This window comes from Coregonus lavaretus (genome assembly GCF_964263955.1).
Source record: "Coregonus lavaretus genome assembly, contig: HAP1_SCAFFOLD_371, whole genome shotgun sequence".
Taxonomy (NCBI): Eukaryota; Metazoa; Chordata; class Actinopteri; order Salmoniformes; family Salmonidae; genus Coregonus; species Coregonus lavaretus.
The window spans coordinates 388,094-410,637 of NW_028156084.1; the positions used below are offsets into that span (position 1 = coordinate 388,094).

The following is a 22,544-nucleotide window of genomic DNA, read 5'->3' on the forward strand; positions in this document are numbered from 1 at the left end:
GTCTTCCTACCCTGTTATGTTAGTCTGATCCCCCTGTCTTCCTACCCTGTTATGTTAGTCTGATCCCCCTGTCTTCCTACCCTGTTATGTTAGTCTGATCCCCCTGTCTTCCTACCCTACACTGTTATGTTAGTCTGATCCCCCTGTCTTCCTACCCTACCCTGTTATGTTAGTCTGATCCCCCTGTCTTCCTACCCTGTTATGTTAGTCTGATCCCCCTGTCTTCCTACCCTACACTGTTATGTTAGTCTGATCCCCCTGTCTTCCTACCCTACCCTGTTATGTTAGTCTGATCCCCCTGTCTTCCTACCCTACCCTGTTATGTTAGTCTGATCCCCCTGTCTTCCTACCCTGTTATGTTAGTCTGATCCCCCTGTCTTCCTACCCTGTTATGTTAGTCTGATCCCCCTGTCTTCCTACCCTACACTGTTATGTTAGTCTGATCCCCCTGTCTTCCTACCCTACCCTGTTATGTTAGTCTGATCCCCCTGTCTTCCTACCCTGTTATGTTAGTCTGATCCCCCTGTCTTCCTACCCTACACTGTTATGTTAGTCTGATCCCCCTGTCTTCCTACCCTACACTGTTATGTTAGTCTGATCCCCCTGTCTTCCTACCCTGTTATGTTAGTCTGATCCCCCTGTCTTCCTACCCTGTTATGTTAGTCTGATCCCCCTGTCTTCCTACCCTGTTATGTTAGTCTGATCCCCCTGTCTTCCTACCCTACACTGTTATGTTAGTCTGATCCCCCTGTCTTCCTACCCTACCCTGTTATGTTAGTCTGATCCCCCTGTCTTCCTACCCTGTTATGTTAGTCTGATCCCCCTGTCTTCCTACCCTACCCTGTTATGTTAGTCTGATCCCCCTGTCTTCCTACCCTGTTATGTTAGTCTGATCCCCCTGTCTTCCTACCCTGTTATGTTAGTCTGATCCCCCTGTCTTCCTACCCTGTTATGTTAGTCTGATCCCCCTGTCTTCCTACCCTGTTATGTTAGTCTGATCCCCCTGTCTTCCTACCCTACACTGTTATGTTAGTCTGATCCCCCTGTCTTCCTACCCTACACTGTTATGTTAGTCTGATCCCCCTGTCTTCCTACCCTGTTATGTTAGTCTGATCCCCCTGTCTTCCTACCCTGTTATGTTAGTCTGATCCCCCTGTCTTCCTACCCTGTTATGTTAGTCTGATCCCCCGGTCTTCCTACCCTACACTGTTATGTTAGTCTGATCCCCCTGTCTTCCTACCCTACACTGTTATGTTAGTCTGATCCCCCTGTCTTCCTACCCTGTTATGTTAGTCTGATCCCCCTGTCTTCCTACCCTGTTATGTTAGTCTGATCCCCCTGTCTTCCTACCCTGTTATGTTAGTCTGATCCCCCTGTCTTCCTACCCTGTTATGTTAGTCTGATCCCCCTGTCTTCCTACCCTACACTGTTATGTTAGTCTGATCCCCCTGTCTTCCTACCCTACACTGTTATGTTAGTCTGATCCCCCTGTCTTCCTACCCTGTTATGTTAGTCTGATCCCCCTGTCTTCCTACCCTACCCTGTTATGTTAGTCTGATCCCCCTGTCTTCCTACCCTGTTATGTTAGTCTGATCCCCCTGTCTTCCTACCCTACCCTGTTATGTTAGTCTAATCCCCCTGTCTTCCTACCCTACCCTGTTATGTTAGTCTAATCCCCCTGTCTTCCTACCCTACACTGTTATGTTAGTCTGATCCCCCTGTCTTCCTACCCTACCCTGTTATGTTAGTCTAATCCCCCTGTCTTCCTACCCTACACTGTTATGTTAGTCTGATCCCCCTGTCTTCCTACCCTGTTATGTTAGTCTGATCCCCCTGTCTTCCTACCCTGTTATGTTAGTCTGATCCCCCTGTCTTCCTACCCTGTTATGTTAGTCTGATCCCCCTGTCTTCCTACCCTGTTATGTTAGTCTGATCCCCCTGTCTTCCTACCCTGTTATGTTAGTCTGATCCCCCTGTCTTCCTACCCTGTTATGTTAGTCTGATCCCCCTGTCTTCCTACCCTGTTATGTTAGTCTGATCCCCCTGTCTTCCTACCCTGTTATGTTAGTCTGATCCCCCTGTCTTCCTACCCTGTTATGTTAGTCTGATCCCCCTGTCTTCCTACCCTACCCTGTTATGTTAGTCTGATCCCCCTGTCTTCCTACCCTGTTATGTTAGTCTGATCCCCCTGTCTTCCTACCCTACCCTGTTATGTTAGTCTGATCCCCCTGTCTTCCTACCCTACCCTGTTATGTTAGTCTGATCCCCCTGTCTTCCTACCCTGTTATGTTAGTCTGATCCCCCTGTCTTCCTACCCTACCCTGTTATGTTAGTCTGATCCCCCTGTCTTCCTACCCTACCCTGTTATGTTAGTCTAATCCCCCTGTCTTCCTACCCTACCCTGTTATGTTAGTCTGATCCCCCTGTCTTCCTACCCTGTTATGTTAGTCTGATCCCCCTGTCTTCCTACCCTACACTTTTACACTCTAAACACCCTCTGCCTGCTTTCTAGAGCTCGCTAGCTAGCTCACCTCACGCATGTCTGTATGTTGGCTTGATCTTGTTATGAGTGATGCATAGGGGATACTTACATCACACACTGTGCTGGCCCCTCTTTAAGGACGCCGTGCTCGCTAACCGTTTTTTTTAGCGTGGCGTGATCGAGAGATACGGTGCAAAATATGTGGGGGTGGGGTGGGGTGGGGGGGGTCCACTTCATCACCTTATTGCATCACCCTTGTTGTTGATGATCTTGTCTGCATCCCAAATGGCACCCTGTCTCCTATATAGTGCACTACTTTCGACCGGGGTCCATAGAGCGCTGCTACACTAGGCTATATAGGGAATAAGATGCATTTTGGGATTCACACCTTGCTGGTTTGGCAGAAATGGAGGCGTGTGTATTTGTCTGGTTTCTAAGTCTAACCCTGTTGTCTGTCCTAACTCTGTCTGTAGATAAAGACGGCCCGGATAAGAAGAAAAACAAGAAGGAGTCTGGGGGAAGTAAGAAGGTCCCGGTCAATCTTCTGTTTGGCTACCCGCTGTCGGAACGCAAGCAGATGGCCCTACTGATGCAGATGACCGCCAGGGACAACAGCCCAGGTTAGTCAGAAAACATTCATGCCCTGTCTCCTCTCTTCTCCTTCTCTCCCTCTCCTTCTCTCCCTCTCCCTCGCCTCCTCTCCCTCTCTTCTCCTCCTCTCCCTCTCTCCTCCTCCTCTCCCTCTCTTCTCCTCCTCTCCTCCTCCTCTCCCTCTCTTCTCCTCCTCCTCTCCCTCTCTTCTCCTCCTCCTCCTCTCCTCCTCCTCTCCCTCTCTTCTCCTCCTCCTCCTCCTCTCCCTCTCCTAACCTCTTAGAGATGTTGATGGTTACTATATTTATCAGGATTCAGAGTCATCAACAGCCTTGTTGATAATGGTCCTCTGTAGCTCAGCTGGTAGAGCACGGCGCTTGTAACGCCAAGGTAGTGGGTTCGATCCCCGGGACCACCCATACGTAAAAATGTATGCACACATGACTGTAAGTCGCTTTGGATAAAAGCGTCTGATAAATGGCTTATTATTATTATTATTATTATTATTATTATTATTATTATTATTATTATTATTATTACAACAACCTTGTTGATAATGGACCTCCCAGTTATCAGAAAAATCACTTTCTCTGTTGAGTCATTTCTCTCTCCCTCTCCTCCTCAGACTCGACCCCCAGCCACCCGTCCCAGGCCCCCCCGGTGCAGAAGAAGCCCCCCAGCAGCTCGGCCTCCAGAGCGAGGGACAAGGTGAACAAGAGGAACGAGCGTGGAGAGACGCCGCTACACATGGCGGCCATACGGGGGGACGCCAAGCATGTCAAGGAGCTCATCAGCCTCGGGGCCGACGTCAACGTCAAAGACTTTGCAGGTAAAGGAACACCTGACCACTCGTTATAAACTAGAAAGGTCCGCGTAACTTTTAAAGATGTACATACACATTTGAGTCATTTACCAGGGTGGCTTGTTAAAACGCCTAATTCTTACTCCATCCCCTGCGGAGCCATAAGGCTGCAACGTATTAGGCGCTGACCCCATTCCAGTTTCCCCTCAAAATACCATTTCTTCCTTCGTCAGGCTGGACCCCTCTTCACGAGGCATGTAACCTTGGTTACTACGACGTGGCCAAGGTCCTGATCGCGGCAGGTGCAGAGGTCAACACTCAGGGGCTGGATGACGACGCGCCGCTCCACGATGCCTCCAGTAGTGGACACACAGACGTACGTTCACCCCTCCGCCTACCTACACGTAACCACCGCTGGTTTTCTTAACCTTGGGAGTACTGCTTAGATTTTAAAACTACTTCACAATTTATTGACCTTTTTTATTCAGGAAATGATCTGCTGTCTTGAGTTTCGGGGAGTTCAAAGACGATCAACATTTTATTTAAAAACCACACTGACGTAAATATTCACAAAGATGGACCGGAGTCCAACAAGCTGGACCTAGAGATTGCAACTAATCACTTGTCCTGTCCTCTCCGTCTAGATTGTGAAGCTGCTGCTGAGACACGGAGGGAATGCGTTCCAGGCCAACAGGCGAGGGGAGCGACCCGTAGACATCGCTGATTCCCGGGAGCTGGAGCTCCTCCTAAAGGGGGAGGTGCCCCTCTCAGACGCAGAGGATAGCTCCTCAGGTATGGTGTCCTGTAGGGGATAGCTCCCCAGGTATGGTGTCCTGGAGGGGATAGCTCCTCAGGTATGGTGTCCTGGAGGGGATAGCTCCTCAGGTATGGTGTCCTGGAGGGGATAGCTCCTCAGGTATGGTGTCCTGGAGGGGATAGCTCCTCAGGTATGGTGTCCTGGAGGGGATAGCTCCTCAGGTATGGTGTCCTGTAGGGGATAGCTCCTCAGGTATGGTGTCCTGTAGAGGATAGCTCCTCAGGTATGGTGTCCTGTAGAGGATAGCTCCTCAGGTATGGTGTCCTGTAGAGGATAGCTCCTCAGGTATGGTGTCCTGTAGGGGATAGATAGCTCCTCAGGTATGGTGTCCTGTAGGGGATAGATGGCTCCTCAGGTATGGTGTCCTGTAGAAGATAGATAGCTCCTCAGGTATGGTGTCCTGTAGAAGATAGATAGCTCCTCAGGTATGGTGTCCTGTAGAAGATAGATAGCTCCTCAGGTGTGGTGTCCTGTAGGGGATAGCTCCTCAGGTATGGTGTCCTGTAGGGGATAGCTCCTCAGGTATGGTGTCCTGTAGGGGATAGCTCCTCAGGTGTGGTGTCCTGTAGAGGATAGCTCCTCAGGTGTGGTGTCCTGTAGAAGATAGATAGCTCCTCAGGGATGGTGTCCTGTAGAAGATAGATAGCTCCTCAGGGATGGTGTCCTGTAGAAGATAGATAGCTCCTCAGGGATGGTGTCCTGGAGGGGATAGCTCCTCAGGTATGGTGTCCTGGAGGGGATAGCTCCTCAGGTATGGTGTCCTGGAGGGGATAGCTCCTCAGGTATGGTGTCCTGGAGGGGATAGCTCCTCAGGTGTGGTGTCCTGTAGGGGATAGCTCCTCAGGTGTGGTGTCCTGTAGGGGATAGCTCCTCAGGTATGGTGTCCTGTAGGGGATAGCTCCTCAGGTATGGTGTCCTGTAGGGGATAGCTCCTCAGGTGTGGTGTCCTGTAGAGGATAGGTGTCCTGTAGAAGATAGCTCCTCAGGGATGGTGTCCTGTAGAAGATAGATAGCTCCTCAGGGATGGTGTCCTGTAGAAGATAGATAGCTCCTCAGGGATGGTGTCCTGGAGGGGATAGCTCCTCAGGTATGGTGTCCTGGAGGGGATAGCTCCTCAGGTATGGTGTCCTGTAGAGGATAGCTCCTCAGGTATGGTGTCCTGTAGGGGATAGCTCCTCAGGTGTGGTGTCCTGTAGGGGATAGCTCCTCAGGTATGGTGTCCTGTAGGGGATAGCTCCTCAGGTATGGTGTCCTGTAGAGGATAGCTCCTCAGGGATGGTGTCCTGTAGAAGATAGATAGCTCCTCAGGGATGGTGTCCTGTAGAAGATAGATAGCTCCTCAGGGATGGTGTCCTGTAGAAGATAGATAGCTCCTCAGGGATGGTGTCCTGTAGAAGATAGATAGCTCCTCAGGGATGGTGTCCTGTAGAAGATAGATAGCTCCTCAGGTATGGTGTCCTGGAGGGGATAGCTCCTCAGGTATGGTGTCCTGTAGAGGATAGCTCCTCAGGTATGGTGTCCTGTAGGGGATAGCTCCTCAGGTGTGGTGTCCTGGAGGGGATAGCTCCCCAGGTGTGGTGTCCTGGAGGGGATAGCTCCTCAGGTGTGGTGTCCTGGAGGGGATAGCTCCCCAGGTGTGGTGTCCTGGAGGGGATAGCTCCCCAGGTGTGGTGTCCTGGAGGGGATAGCTCCTCAGGTGTGGTGTCCTGGAGGGGATAGCTCCCCAGGTGTGGTGTCCTGGAGGGGATAGCTCCCCAGGTGTGGTGTCCTGGAGGGGATAGCTCCTCAGGTGTGGTGTCCTGGAGGGGTGTGTGTGTTATCTTTATCAATATTTGTTTTGTTTTTATCATATCATCTTTAAAAACCATAATTATTAGATTTTGTGGTATTTCCCAAAAAAAGTGTAAGTTATAGATCTCCCTCATTTGTCAAGAATCTGCTTGGCTATTCAACTGGGAATACCTAAACAGCAATTCACCTTGTAATTAGGGATGGGCACGGTTATTCGAATATCCAAACGGACGTTAGTATTCGATTACTTGCGAGAGTATTCATTTTTTGAGAAGAAAAAACATATAGCCTATTTTAATGAAAAGGCTTTGTCTAAAATTTTAATTGAATGTATCTATGTGACGTTGCTACATACAAGGATAGACCATGACGGTAGACATTTTAATAAAACAGTGCAGCCCATTAAAAAAAACATACCCGTAGCCTACATACTTTTCACACATGTAGCTTGTTATTGTCGGTCAATCAAAGCAGCACTACCGTCAGAGGCTCCATCCGTTGTAGCAAGTGAAGTGGAAGATTTCTAATCAATGCTAAATGGAATTACAATTACAGAATGAAGTTGGCTAAATGAGAACGAGTAGGCTACAGTGATCAACCAACAGGTGGGCTGTTTAATATGAATGGAGTTGTTGTGGACAAGGACGCGGGGAGCGCAGCAAAGTAGCCTCAATTAGCCTTGCTAGCTAGGTAGCTGGCTAACTTATCTGGCTAGTGTAGCTAGCTAGCTATCTTTTTGAACTAACTTACACTACAGGGCCACTGCTCGTCCAACATCTCATTCCAAAATCATAGCGTTAATATGGAGTTGGCCCCCCCTTTGGGGCTGTGGTGGTCACAATGTTGAAGATATTGGAAGAACTGTCCACATTTTTACTTTTCGTCAGCCAACAAGATGAGAAGGCTTAACGAACAGCAAAAGCACTAGCCTATGTCAATCTACTATCCCCCATAGTACAGAAGTCGACCTATTCTATTCTGTGCAATAAATACATATTCCAAACATAGTCTGGGACAGTTGTGGGATGCAATAGATCCCAAATTAATACAACCACTAGCATCAAAAAACAAAAAAATAACATGTTTTATGCAATGTGGCTGACACAACAGATAAGAACGTTTAGCTTAAAATGTTGATAAACTATTAGGCTATTTCTTCACATTATAAGTGCAGCAATGCGCACACGGCAGTAGGCTATAAGCGTGAATGGTCCATTAGCGGGAAAACACCATTATCAAAAGTGACCTCAAATGCGATTATTCATGTAATGCTTTTATTATAAAGGTGCATTTTTATGGTGTAAATTAATCTTCCCCAAAACTTGAAACTCACGCGCTGCTTATGTATGCCAGTTAGGCTCTACACCGCTTGTAAAGTGGATTAATGTGCTTCATTTTAAGAAGTTAATTGGCCACTTTAGTTGTGATACAAACCTTATTAAAACATATAGGCCTATGGGCTAGGCTACATGAGGTGTGCGACTATGATTTAGAAAAAGTCACACAAAAAGGCTGTTTCTTATGCTGGGCTTCATTCACAAGTGATAATATATAATTCACAAGTGATAGGCTAATATTGTCAACCATCAGACTATTCTTGATTTAATCTTGTCTTTACATATACAACATATTATAAACAGGGGCAGCGGGAAAAAATACATGTCATCTATGCAATTAAATAGCGGATGGAGGACGCTTTTCCCGTGATTCATTTTCATGCCAGCCAGGTAGGCTATACTCCTGTTGTAAATATAAGCAATGTGCTTAATATTAGGAAAGTTGAGAAATAAATATAGTAGGCCTAGCCTATAGAAAGCTGATGGGATCCTCCTCTTTTTAATAGAGGCCATCACTCTGTTTTCTCACGCAATTGCGTAGCCTATAGAAATGTTGCGCAACATGAGCTCATGGGCTCTCATGAAGCGTTTGATTAGATTTTGTATTACATTTGCATTGATGTCAGAGTGATTAGAGGGACAATAGAGTGCTGAGTACCAGGCAGTTAGCAAGTTTGGTAGGATACTAATGACATTCAGCAGCATCAGAGCTTGGAGAAGCCTAATTACCGTGACTAAATGGTCATCTGGAATTTGACTGCCGTCATGACTCGTGACCGCCAGTGTGGTGCTATTACAGTCACCGCAACAGCCCTAGTCCCCTTTTTAATGCTATAACAGCCACCAGTCTTCTGGGAAGGCTTTCCACTAGATGTTTGAACATTGCTGCAGGGACTTGCTTCCATTCCGCCACAAGAGCATTAGTGAGGTCGGCCGCTGATGTTGGGCGATTAGGCCTGGCTCGCAGTCGGCGTTCCAATTCATCCCAGAGGTGTTGGATGGGGTTGCACAGAATTGTCTAGAATGTAATTGTATGATGTAGCATTAGGATTTCCCTTCACTGGAACTAAGGGGCCCGAACCATGAAAAACAGCTCCAGACCATTATTCCTCCTCCACCAAACTTTACAGTTGGCACTATGCATTCGGGCAGGTAGCGTTCTCCTGGCATCCGCCAAACCCAGATTCATCCGTCGGACTGCCAGATGGTGAAGCGTGATTCATCACTCCTAAAGAACGCATTTCCACTGCTCCAGAGTCCAATGGCGGCGAGCTTTACACCACTCCGGCTGACGCTTGTGTGCGGCTGCTCAGCCATGGAAACCCGTTTCATAAAGCTCCCGAATAAACATAAACAGTTATTGTGCTGAAGTTGCTTCCGGAGGCAGTTTGGAACTCGGTAGTGAGTGTTGCAGCCGAGGACAGACGATTTTTACGTGCTTCAGCACTCCGCGGTCCCGTTCTGTGAGCTTGTGTGGCCTACCACTTCGCAGCTGAGCCGTTGTTGCTCCTAGACGTTTCCACTACACAATAACATCACTTACAGTTGACCGGGGCAGCTCTAGCAGGGTAGACATTTTACGAACTGCCTTGTTGGAAAGGTGGCATCCTATGACTGTGCCACGTGGTCCTCTGTAGCTCAGCTGGTAGAGCACGGCGCTTGTAACGCCAAGGTAGTGGGTTCGATCCCCGGGACCACTCTTACACAAATAAAAAATGTATGCACGCATGACTAAGTCGCTTAGGATAAAAGTGTCTGCTAAATGGCTCCTCTTGTGCCCCTCCCCCATCCGTCTGAGACAACAGACTGCCTTTCCTGAGTCACGTGAGCAAGTCCCCATTGAAGTAAAAAATATATACTAAAAACTTTTCTGTAAAATGCATGTATTTCGACTATCCGGATATCTGGGGGGGGGACTATCCGGATATCTGGGGGGGGGGGGGAATGTATATTATTTGAATTGTGAAATCATTTCAAACGGCCATCCCCTACTTGTAATCAAAACTTGATTAGAAAACAAGGCTATTTACTCTGTTTTCAAGATTTTAAGTATTCTCTTTTCCTCTTATCTCTACAGAGTCTGAAGACCCTCCGTCGGTAAACCCCTCAAGTGTGGACGTGGATGATGACAACATGGATGACTCGGACGTGGAGAAGGTCTCTGACGGCAAACGGAGCACCGTGAAGGCCTCACCCTCCATGTCCGGCCTGGATGAGTATGAGTTCAAAGACGAGGAGGAAGAAGAAGACCTGAGTAAAGCCCTGAACGACAGACACATCCTCCGGAGAGAGCTGAGGCAGGAAGAGAAGGATCAATTGGCCGCGAAGCAGAGCGGCTCTGTCCAGTCCTCTAAGTCTAAGAAGACAAAGACGTCGTCCCGCGTCCTGTACTGCAGCTCGGATAGTTCCAGTGATGAGATGGAGATGCCGTCAGAGAGAAGGAGCTCTCCGACCTGCTCCCACGGCTCGGAGGGACACAAGGCGTCAGACGCCAGCAGGACTAAGAAAGAGAACCTCGTGACTTCCGAAAAGAAAGACAAAGGCAGCAAAGTAAAGAAGAAGAACAAGAGCAAGAACAAGAACAAGGAGAACCAGGAGGACGGGAAGGAGAACAGCAAAGCGCTGGTGTTCTCCGTAGCCACCGTGTCTGTGTCAGAGACGCACACGGACAAGAACAGCCGGGGTCTCTGTGGGGACGAAGACTCGTTCAAGATGTCCTTCAGTCCCAAGGACGACTCGTCCGTCCACCTCTTCCACCTGTCCGCCACCGTCAAGTCCCCCAAGCTCAACCACGGCCTGGCCGACAAGCAGCCGTCCTTCAACCCGCTCAAACAGGAGAACGCCAAGATGACGTGCGTCTCGATTGCCGAAGGCCCCTGTCCGCCGGATGGTGTCAAGTACAACCACTACAACCCAGAGTCCGAGTTCTGCACGGAAAGCTCCAGTAGTAAAGGCTGCAAGCACAAGGAGAAGAGCAAGCACCACCAGAAGGACGTCACCGTGGACGCTGGCGGTGGTGCGGTGGGGGAAGATGGGGGCTCCAGTCCGTATAATAAAGACGTCAGCGTGGCCAACAGTGTCGACAGCTCTGAGGGTGGTGCCTTACGGAAGACGGACAAGGACGGCAAGGTGGTCAAGAAGCATAAGCTAAAACACAAGGAGAAGGACAAGCCCAGGAGGGAGTATGAGACGGAGAGGAACCGCCACCGGCAGAAAGAGGGCAGTAGGAAGGACGGCCACAGGAACCTGGAGTTCGACCGGGAGTTCTGGAAAGAGAACTTCTTCAATGATGACGAACCTTTGCCTCCAGGGAAAACGGAGAGGGAGGACTGCGGATCTCCTCAGAATACATTGGGCAGCTCTCCTGTCAAGGAAGAGAGAGGGACAAAAGAAAAACACCCCTCTAGCAGCAAGGAGAAGAGGCCGAGAGAGGAGCGCTTGAAGAAAGAGAGGAAAGAGACCTCTGCTGTCTGTAAAGAGGAGAGGGGGGGAAAGGATGGGAAGCTCAGTGAGCGTGAGGAGAGAACGGAGTGCCTAAGCTCGGGACGGGTTTCAGTTCCTGAGGAGACGCAGCATAACCCCACCAGTGTGAAAGTCGAACCGGAGGAGAAACCGGTAACGGGGACCCCGTCTACGGCTGATTCAGACCAGCTGGATGCCTCTGAGAAAGGCCAGCGGGACAAATCAGACAGGAGGCCTTCTGTAAAGGAACGGGAGGCTGACAAGACGGATAAAAAGCATCCTGACAAGGAGAAGAAGGTCAAGATTGAGCACCCTGAGAATTCCCAGAATTCCATGGATCGCTGGAAAGAGAGGGAGAAGGAAAGGACGGCGTCCCCTGGTGACAAGAACCACAAAGAGATCGAGAAGCTCAGAGCCTTGTCCACGACGAAAAAACACGAGGAGAGCAAGGACAAGAAGAGCAAAGACAAGCCAGATAAGAGGAGTGACAGGGAGAGGCAGGAGAGGGAGTACAGCGCGGGAGAACACAAAGACAGGACGAGCTCCGATAAGAAAGGAAAACCACCCTCGGAGAAATCCGTGGACCACAGTAAATCAGATCGCTCTAAGGAAAAGGAGAAAGACAAAGACTGCGATAAGAAGAAAAAGGAAAAATCTAAAGACGGCTCTTCCTCATCTTCCTCCAGCTCTAACCTGAAGCTTCTCTTGGAGGAGAAGGGCTATGTGTCTGAAAGTGGCAAGACCATACCAGCAAAACTACTAAAGACCGAGGACCTCCCAAAGACGCCAGAGAAAGACCGGAGAGACCGAGAATCCAGAGACTCTGACCGGCACCGAGATCGGGACAAAGAGCGTCACAAGTGCGACAAGGACCGTTCCAAGGAGGTTAGCAAGGCCAGTAAGACCAAACCCAACGAGACCGAGACTGACCGAGAAAACAGGTCCAAAGTTAAGGCCTCACCTGTCACCCGGGAAGAGCAGAGGCCCAAAGAGAAACGTCTGGACAACGAAGACCTGAGGCAGACCAGCTTCGAACGCATGCTGAGTCTGAAGGACCAGGAGATTGAACAGTGGCACCGGAAACACCTAGAAAAGATCAAACAGAAGGAGAGGGAGAGGATGAAACAACGGCCCTCTACGACGACAGACCCAGGGAAGCTCAAAAGCAAAGCCAAGGCCAAGATGACGTCCTCATCTTGTGGAGAACCGTGCTTGAGCAAAGAATTGCTTCGCTCCAAGAGCTCTGAAAGCTCCTCCGATGTTAACTTCCGGGACCGAGACAAACCCCTTAAGGACAGCACCAGCTCCAGAACCGTGTCTCTGGACGGGAAGACACTCTCCTGCCTCAGTGGGAAGCTGGTGGCTGGTATGGAGAACAGCTTGAGCAGGTCCCCCAGGCCAGAAAGTGAGCGGTCGGGTCTCATGTCCAGGTCTGTGTCCATGGTCTCTGTGGCCAGCTCTGAGGACTCCTGTCAGGCCACCATGCTGACGCCGAGACCCATTGAGTACGACTCGGATATGACCCTGGAAGCCTCCCAGGACTCTCAGCCTCCTTTCCTCCAGTCTTCCCTCCTCTCACATTCTAGATCGCCTGCTGTTCACGACAAAGACTACAACAGTCTTCCAGAAGCGGTGGGGCAAGGTAACCGGACTCCGCTGCAGAGCAGACACGCTTCCCCTTACCTTAGGGCTATTCTGGACGAAGATGCTAACTGTGCAACGGCGTCTGAGGGCAAACCGTTCGAAACTCAGTCAAAGGCCGCCGTGGTGCCTGCTGCTCAACCCAGTGAAGAGTCCACAAGTGTTAAGCCTTTAGAAACCTGTGCAGATCCAGAGGAGAGCCAAAGTCAAAGCGGTCCTGTTCAGATGCTTCCGAATCTCCCTAATCCAAGAACAGATGCAGATCTCAACACTGAGAGTGAAGGGAACACCACTCCAAGAACAGATGCAGATCTCAACACTGAGAGTGAAGGGAACACCGCTCCAAGAACAGATGCGGATCTCAACACTGAGAGTGAAGGGAACACCGCTCCAAGAACAGATGCGGAACTCAACACTGAGAGTGAAGGGAACACCGCTCCAAGAACAGATGCAGATCTCAACACTGAGAGTGAAGGGAACACCGCTTCAGGTGTCCTTCTCCCACCTCAAGCATCCAACACCAGAGATCCTCACGTAAAGGACTCCTCAACACTTCCGCAGGCTGGTGTCCCACAGTTAGCTACACCAGCACCGAGAGGGTCTTCTTCCACCTCTGACCCTCTCCTAATACGGGACGTACAGTGTATCCCTGTAGAGACCTCCAGTGCGGAGCCTGAATGTAGTAGGAAGGAGCTTCCCTCTGAGGACATGATGGTGGCGTCATCTCTCTCCTCTCGACCACTGTTCTCATCTCTCTCTGCTAGCCAGTCATGGCAAACCCTTCCAAACGCCAGTATGGTGACCTCCCAGCAGATGCAGACGGAGACTGATCCATCTCTGGCTCTCGATCCTAAAGATAAAGCTCCAGTTGAGAGTGCAGCCAGCAGCGCTGAAAGCAGAGCAGCTGTAGAGAGCCCTGAGAGTGCGTTAGTAGCGTCTAGACCGGAATGGATGGACAACCCAGTAGCTTCCACCAGTGCTAGCACAGAGGAGTCCATGGCGACCACCACCAGCAAAACCAAGGACTCTCCAGAGGAGATGGACACTGACGTGAACAGTCAAGAAGACTGTAAGAAATCCAGATTCTCCAGTGACGACGTGGGTCCTAGCGATCCTCAGCCGGACAAAAACGACCAGCTTACACCGTCCACTGTGTCGCGCTGCCCGAGCCCTGAACACAAGGGACAAGAAACGTCCGACGCTCCTGACCGCACACTGGAGAAGAGCAGAGGTCCTGAGGCCATGTCAACAGAAAGGGCTAGTTATTGGTCTTCATCAGAGTGCAGTAGTACGGTCGCCGTCCCTGAGGTGAAGTCAGAGCCATGCCCAGAGCCAATGGAAATGTCTTCTACCTCCGAGGAGAGACCAGAAGGACAGACTCCCTCGATTGTTGGATCAGACCACACCCAGAGTACTTCTGGACAGAGTAGTAACTTCCAGCAGGGCTCTCAGACAGACCAGAGCGGTAGTGGTAGTAGTTACAGCAGCAGTGGGGTCTCTGCTAGCTCTTCCCCCCAGTCAGGGGACAGAGACTCTGACTCCTCCGGGGCTAAGGCCAAGGTCCTCTCCCTAACCATGGAGGAGGACCAGGACTTCCAGCAGACACACCCCAGGAAGAGGAAGATGCCCAGGATGTCTACCTCCAACCAGGCTGGAGGCAGCACGCAACAGGTGAGGGAGGGAGGGAGGGAGGGAAGAGAGGGGAAGGAGATTAGAAGTTTTGAAGGGGGAGAGTGGGTAGGTGAAAGGGAGGAGGCAGAGAGGTAAGGAGTGGTAGGTCTAGTTGTAAGGGTGAACATTTCTTATCTTGGGGACAGTAAAGTTTCTTATCTCCTCTACCTTATCTTACTGTATGTCTCTTCCCCCTTTATCAGCAGTCTCTGGCGGCCATCGTTGACTCTCTGAAGCTGGAGGAGATTGAGCCGTACCAGACAGAGAGGGCCAACCCTTACTACGAGTTCCTGCACATCCGCAAGAAGATCGAGGAGAAGCGCAAAGTGCTGCTGAGCGTCATCCCCCAGCCGCCGCAGTATTACGACGAATACGTGACGTTTACAGGATCTTACCTGCTGGACGGGAACCCGCTCAGCAAACTCTGTATTCCAACTGTGAGTCTGGAGTTTCCTTTTTAATCAACTCATTTATTCATCTTCTCTCCTCTTATGTGAGTCTGTCTGTTTATTCATAGGGTCTCCAAGACCTCTTCTTTTATGACCTCTTTTATGACCTCTTCTCCTTTTCTTTTTTTCTCTTCCTTTCTTGTCGTTTCCTCCATTTTAAAGTGATTTCAAGTGGTTTCTGGGAAATTTTTATTTTTTATTTATTGCTAAAGTCCTCCACTCAAGACACCAGCGTTAAAGGGTCTTATTTAACAAATCTTAAAGTTCCATGATGTTGAACCGTTTCTAATGTTTATTTGTCTCTGTAACAGATAACTCCCCCTCCGTCTCTGCCGGACCAACTGAAGGAGATGTTTAAACAGCAGGAGGTTGTTCGTATGAAGCTGCGCTTGCAACACAGCATTGAACGGGTATGTGGAGTAATTAAAGACTTTTCAATCTTCCTTTATAGCTTGATCTACAGTCAGGTCCAAAATGATTGGATTCCTTGATAGAAATGAGCAAAATATACTATAAGAAATGATACAAATACTGAGCTACTGAGCTCTATTAGAGAGTGGGAGGGTAGGGGAGAGTGGGAGGGTAGGGGAGAGGAGAGTGGGAGGGGAGGGGAGAGTGGGAGGGGAGGGGAGGGGAGAGTGGGAGGGGAGGGGAGACTGGGAGGGGAGGGGAGACTGGGAGGGGAGAGTGGGAGGGGAGGGGAGAGTGGGAGGGGAGGGGAGGGGAGAGTGGGAGGGGAGGGGAGGGGAGAGTGGGAGGGGAGGGGAGACTGGAGAGTGGGGGGTTGGAGCAGGTGATAATTAGTCCACTGACTTTGATGAATACCAGTCTAGGGCTTTGTCCCAAATCGCACCCTATTCCCCATAGAGCTCTGGTCAAACATATATACAGTGTCTTGCAAAAGTATTCATCCCCCTTGGCGTTTTTCCTATTTTGTTGCATTACAACCTGTAATTTAAATTGATTTTTATTTGGATTTCATGTAATGGACATACACAACATTTTCCAAATTGGTGAAGTGAAATGAAAAAAATTACTTTCTTCAAAAAATTAATAAATAACTGAAAAGTGGTGCGTGCATATGTATTCACCCCCTTTGGCTCCTAAATAAGATCTGGTGCAACCAATTACCTTCAGAAGTCACATAATATAAATTCCACCTGTGTGCAATCTGTCACATGATCTGTCACATGATCTCAGTGTATATATACACCTGTTCTGAAAGGCCCCAGAGTCTGCAACACCACTAAGCAAGGGACACCACCAAGCAAGGGGCACCACCAAGCAAGGGGCACCACCAAGCAAGGGGCACCACCAAGCAAGGGGCACCACCAAGCAAGGGGCACCACCAAGCAAGGGGCACCACCAAGCAAGGGGCACCACCAAGCAAGCGGCACCACCAAGCAAGGGGCACCACTAAGCAAGGGGCACCACCAAGCAAGCGGCACCATGAAGACCAAGGAGCTCTCCAAACAGGTCAGGGACAAAGTTGTGGAGAAGTACAGATCAGGGTTGGGTTATAAAAAAATATCAGAAACTTTTAACATCCCACGGAGCACCATTTTTAATCCATTATTTTCAAAAATTGAAAGGATATGGCACCACAACAAACCTGCCAAGAGAGGGCCGCCCACCAAAACTCACGGACCAGGCAACTCATTAATCAGAGGCAACAAAGAGACCAAAGATAACCCTGAAGGAGCTGCAAAGCGTCACAGTTGAGATTGGAGTATCTGTCCATAGGACCACTTTAAGCTGTACACTCCACAGAGCTGGGCTTTACGGAAGAGTGGGCAGAAAAAAGCCATTGCTTAAAGAAAAAAAATAAGGCAACATGTTTGGTGTTCGCCAAAAGGAATGTGGGAGACTCCCCAAACATGTGGAAGAATTTACTCTGGTCAGATGAGACTAAAATTGAGCTTTTTGGCCATCAAGGAAAACGCTATGTCTGGCGCAAACCCAACACCTCTCATCACCCCGAGAACTCCATACCCACAGTGAAGCATGGTGGTGGCAGCATCATGCTGTGGGGATGTTTTTCATCGGCAGGGACTGGAAAACTGGTCAGAATTGAAGGAATGATGGATGGCGCTAAATACAGGGAAATTCTTGAAGGAAACCTGTTTCAGTCTTCCAGAGATTTGAGGTTCACCTTCCAGCAGGACAATGACCCTAAGCATACTGCTAAAGCAACACTTGAGTGGTTTAAGGGGAAACATTTAAATGTCTTGGAATGGCCTAGTCAAAGCCCAGACCTCAATCCAATTGAGAAGCTGTGGTATGACTTAAAGATTGCTGTACACCAGCGGAACCCATCCAACTTGAAGGAGCTGAAGCAGTTTTGCCTTGAAGAATGGGCAAAAATCCCAGTGGCTAGATGTGCCAAGCTTACAGAGACATACCCCTAGAGACTTGCAGCTGTAATTGCTGCAAAAGGTGGCTCTACAAAGTATTGACTTTGGGGGGGGGGGGGGGGTGAATAGTTATGTACTCTGATTTTTTTTTTTTTTTTTTTTTTTTTAGTCTTATTTCTTTTTTGTTTCACAATAAAACATATTTTGCATCTTCAAAGTAGTAGGCATGTTGTGTAAATCAAATGATACAACCCCCCCCCCAAAAAAAAAATCCGTTTTAATTCCAGGATGTAAGGCAACAAAATAGGAAAAATGCCAAGGGGGGTGGGGGGGGGTGAATACATTTTTGCAAGCCACTCTGACCTGGCTCAAAAAATCTATTACAGACAAAAATATTGGCATAGATGGTTACGATGTTTTTCGTGCAGATGGTAAATCTAAGGGTGTTGCTGTGTACGTGAAAGACTCGTTCTGATTTCTGTTACTAAACCTAAGCAATTTGAATATCTGTCTTTGAACCTTTTTTTAAATATTGTTGTATCTTGTTGTTATAGACCTCCGTCTGCTAATGCCGGCTCTCTGGATTGTATTTTTCGAATTGTTATCACAGCATGTCAACTCTGAGTTTGTCTTGATGGGTGATCTGAATCAGGATTGGTTAACGTCTAGCTCTGATCAACTCAAAATGATATGCAATACCTATAATCTCACTCAGATTGTCAACAGTGTAACTAGGTTGAATATATAGTATCCTCTGAAATCCTCTTTTGATTTGATCTTAACCAATACTTGTCATCGTTTTAATGCTTCTGGTATTTTTGCAAATGACATTAGTGATCACTGTGCTATTGCCTGTGTGAGAGATGGTAAAATTCCTAAGCAATCTCCAAGTGTCCTTACGAAAAGAAACTGGAAGCAGTTTGATATTAAAGTTTTTTTTTACATGAAGTATTCAGAATATAATTAATCCCAGATGTTGAATTAGACTTTTCTTACTTCCAGGATATAGCAACGAGCCCCTTTCAGAACATTCAGGATTAAGGGTAGAGAGAACTCTTGGTTTACTGATGAAATTACTAAAATCATAATGGAACTAAATGCTATGTGGGCTAAAGCAAGAGGCTCTGGTTCGGCGGATGATTGGATGGCTTTTAAACATCTTCGAAATCTGGGGGTGGCTATGACCCGAAAACTGAAAGCAGACCACTACCTTAAATCTACTTCGGATAATTTTAAATAATCCCTCCCAAATTTTGGTAAGTAGTGAAAGGTTTGGAGTGGTCCTCTGTAGCTCAATTGGTAGAGCATGGCGCTTGTAACGTCAGGGTAGTGGGTTCGATCCCCGAGACCACCCATATGTAAAAATGTATGCATGCATGACTGTAAGTCGCTTTGGATAAAAGTGTCTGCTAAATGGCGTATTATTATTTGATTACGAGTGCAAAAAAAGATACACAGCTTCCCAAACAATTGTTGGTAGACACACAGATTTGTAACTGAGAGAACCTCTATTCTGAAAGCCTTAAATCAGCATTTCCTAGATGCAGGCAGTTTATTTGAAAAGGTCTAAATGAGCCCCCTGTGAATTTACCAGACACCCCGGTGCACTCCTTCACCAGGTTCTCAATCTCATCCTTCTCTGTTTCAAAAGTGCGTAAAGCCCTGAAAGAAATTGCTAGAAAGAAATCCCCTGGCCCTTATGATTTAGACCCCGCCTCCTACATCCAGCAGCAGACATCGTTGCTCCCCCCTTAACATGTATTTTTAACCTCACGCTTGACGTTAAGTAAATCCCGAAGTTATGGAAATCTGCTTTTGTACTGCCTCTCCTGAAAGGTGGAGATCCTTCACTACTTGACAACTATCGACCCATATCAAAACTGTCTAAGGTACTGGAGTCCTTAGTTAGTAGCCAGCTGGACGCCTACCTCCAAGAAAACATCTTAAATGGAATGCAGTCAGCTTTTAGGTCTGGCCACAGCACTGTTTCAGCAACATTTTAAGGTTTTTAAATGACATCCACTGTGCTCTTGACAAGAAATCACATTGTATCTGTCTTTTATTGATTTCTCGAAGGCATTTGACACCGTGGACCATGCTGTGTTGGTGCAAAGGTTAAAATGTTGTGGAATTACTGGTCATGCTCTCTAGATTGTGTAATTTATAAACCAATGTGTAATGGAGGATGGTTGTAAATCTGAGTCCATGGAGTTGTGCTCAGGTGTTCCGCAAGGTTCTATTTTGGGCCCGCTGTTGTTCATTCTGTATATCAACAACATTGGGGATCATATTGAAACAGCGGATGTTCATTTTTATGCAGAGACTGTTCTTTATTCAAGTGGTAGTAGGTTATCTTCAGCTTTTGAAAATGCCCAAAGAGCATTTAACACCATACAACAGAATCTGTATGATTTGAAGCTGGTTCTGAATTCGGGTAAAACAAAATGCATGGTATTTTCAAATGCCAGGCATGTTACTAATCATGTCATTGCTACATTGGACGGACATACTATTGAAGTTAAAGTGTACAAATATTTGGGAGTGTGGGTGGATGACAAGCTGAGCTTCGCTGTTCATGTGGAGAACTTGATAAGGAAGCTCAAGCTGAGAGTATGTTTTTATTACCGGCATAAGGCTTGTTTTTCTCTGGAGGCCAGGAAGGAGCTGGTACCATGTACATTACTGGCGGTTTTAGATTTTAGTGATTATATTTATATATATATATATATATATATATATATATATATATATATGCAGACCTCAACCACTACAATGACAGCTCTTGATTCAGTATATCATGCAGCCCTCAGGTTCATTACCAATCAAACACATCTAACACATTGTGATCTCTACAGCGCCGTTGGCTGGTCGTCATTGACTTGCGTGGGCTTAAACACGTATACACTGATTTATAAGGCCATACTGGGTAAAATGCCACTTTATTTCTGTTATTTTTTAATCAGGTCAGTAAATAAATATAAATTACTGTCCCATTTCTCATTTGCTTTTAACAGTACCAAGAAATAGAACAGGTCATAGTAGAAATAGTTTTAGTTCCTCAGCTCCGTGGTCCTGGAATTGTCTCCTGAACATTTTAAAATGTGATGATCTTACATTTGGTGGAGTTTAAACACTTGGTCGACGTAAATATCATAGAGTGTAATTGTCTTTAGGACAGCAGTTTTTTAAAGTTATGACATTCGTGTTTCTTAACGTAATATGTAATTGTTGTACTGTGTGTGACTATAGTTTTGTTCAAAGTTGTGTTAGTGTATGTAAGTTGTTTTGTCTGAAACTTTGTTCCCACTGCTGCTGTTGGACCAGGTCTCTTGAAAAATAGATTTTATCTCAATGAGAAAGTATGCCGAACATTAAGCCACGAGAGAATTAGTGAGGTCGGTCACTGATGTTGGGCGATTAGGCCTGGCTCGCAGTCTGCGTTCCAATTCATCCCAAAGGTGTTCGATGGGGTTGAGGTCAGGGCTCTGTGCAGGCCAGTCAAGTTCTTCCACACTGATCTCAACAAACCATTTCTGTATGGACCTCGCTTTGTGCACGGGGGCATTGTCATGCTGAAACAGGAACGGGCCTTCCCCAAACTGTTGCCACAAAGTTGGAAGCACAGAATCGTTTAGAATGTCATTGTATGCTGTAGCGTTAAGATTTCCCTTCACTGGAACTAAGAGGCCTAGCCCGAACCATGAAAAACAGCCCCAGACCATTATTCGACGAATTTGACGAACTGACTTGTTGGAAAGGTGGCATCCTATGAAGTTGCCACGTTGAAAGTCACTGAGCTCTTCATTAAGGGCATTCTACTGCCAATGTTTGTCTATGGAGATTGCATGGCGGTGTGCGTGTGCTCAATTTTATACACCTGTCAGCAACAGGTGTAGCTGAAATAGCCGAATCCACTAATCTGAAGGGGTGTCCACATACTTTTGTGTATATATAGTGTCTATTGTATGCTAAAAAATAAATAAATAATACTAATACAATTGATTTTGTTTAACAGTATCAATATCAACAAAAAAAAGATAGGGGTCAAAATGATTGGATTCTCTGTTTTCAATACTCTAGCACCCTCTATCCTGTATTCAATACTCTAGCACCCCCTATCCTGTTTTCAATACTCTAGCACCCCCTATCCTGTTTTCAATACTCCAGCACCCCCTATCCTGTTTTCAATACTCCAGCACCCCCTATCCTGTATTCAATACTCCAGCACCCCCTATCCTGTATTCAATACTCCAGCACCCCCTATCCTGTATTCAATACTCTAGCACCCTCCCCTTGCGAGGATAACAACACTGATCCTTTTTTGGACAACACTTTGGGAGGGATCTTAGACCAGTCCTCCGTACCGAATCTTTACAGATCCTTGATATCCTTCGTCTGCACTTATGGACTGCCCTCTTTAATTCCATAGCAAAATTGTGATTTTTTTTTAAACATTTCTACATTTGGCATTTAGCAGACGCTCTTATCCAGAGCGACTTACAGGAGCAATTAAGGTTAAGTGCCTTGCTCAAGGGCACATTCACTGATTATTCACCTAGTCAGCTCGAGGGTTCGAACCAGCAACCTTTTTGGTTACTTTCTCAATGCCCTTAACCGCTAGGCTACCTGCCACCCTTATTGTGATTTTTGTGGTCAATTAACCATTTCTTTGTGGATTTTGACGTGCGCTTGGGACTATCGTCTTGCTGGAAGAGTCACTTGCAGCCAAGTTTCAGCCTGCTGGCAGAGGCGACGAGGTTTTTGGTTAAAATGTCCCGGTACTGGGTAAAGCTCATGATGCCGTTGACCTTAACAAGGTCCCAGGACCAGTAGGAGAAGAATAGTCCATAACATCAAAGATCCACCGTCATATTTTACAGAAGGGATGGGGTTCTTTTCCGAATATGCATATTTTTTTAGACGCCAAACCCACCACTGGTGTGCATGGCCCAAAAAGATCTGTTTTCAGGTCATCTGACCAAAGCACCGGTTCCAATCCAAGTGCCAATGCCGTTTAGCAAATCCAAGTGCCAATGCTGTTTACAGTCTCCGGACTGGAACCCAATTGAAAACCTGTGGCTTGAATTGAAGCGGGCAGTCCATAAGTGCAGTGATTTGGAAAGATTCTGTATGGAGGAAGGGTCTAA

General features: G+C 47.5%; 1 protein-coding gene across 3 annotated transcripts in view; it reads left to right on the forward strand.

Annotated features, from left to right (window-relative positions):
- LOC311126870 (ankyrin repeat domain-containing protein 12-like) overlaps positions 1 to 22,544 on the forward strand; it is a 62,127-nt gene that overhangs the window by 35,868 nt on the left and 3,715 nt on the right. For 2 of the 3 annotated variants that reach the window (XM_084200845.1, XM_084200847.1), the window contains 7 exons: positions 2,956 to 3,102; positions 3,699 to 3,902; positions 4,109 to 4,251; positions 4,520 to 4,667; positions 9,898 to 14,594; positions 14,798 to 15,031; positions 15,355 to 15,453. In XM_084200845.1, the coding sequence (XP_084056971.1) occupies positions 2,956 to 3,102; positions 3,699 to 3,902; positions 4,109 to 4,251; positions 4,520 to 4,667; positions 9,898 to 14,594; positions 14,798 to 15,031; positions 15,355 to 15,453 (5,672 nt within the window). The remainder of the gene's footprint in view (positions 1 to 2,955; positions 3,103 to 3,698; positions 3,903 to 4,108; positions 4,252 to 4,519; positions 4,668 to 9,897; positions 14,595 to 14,797; positions 15,032 to 15,354; positions 15,454 to 22,544) is intronic. The other variant, XM_084200846.1, reaches the window with a different exon arrangement.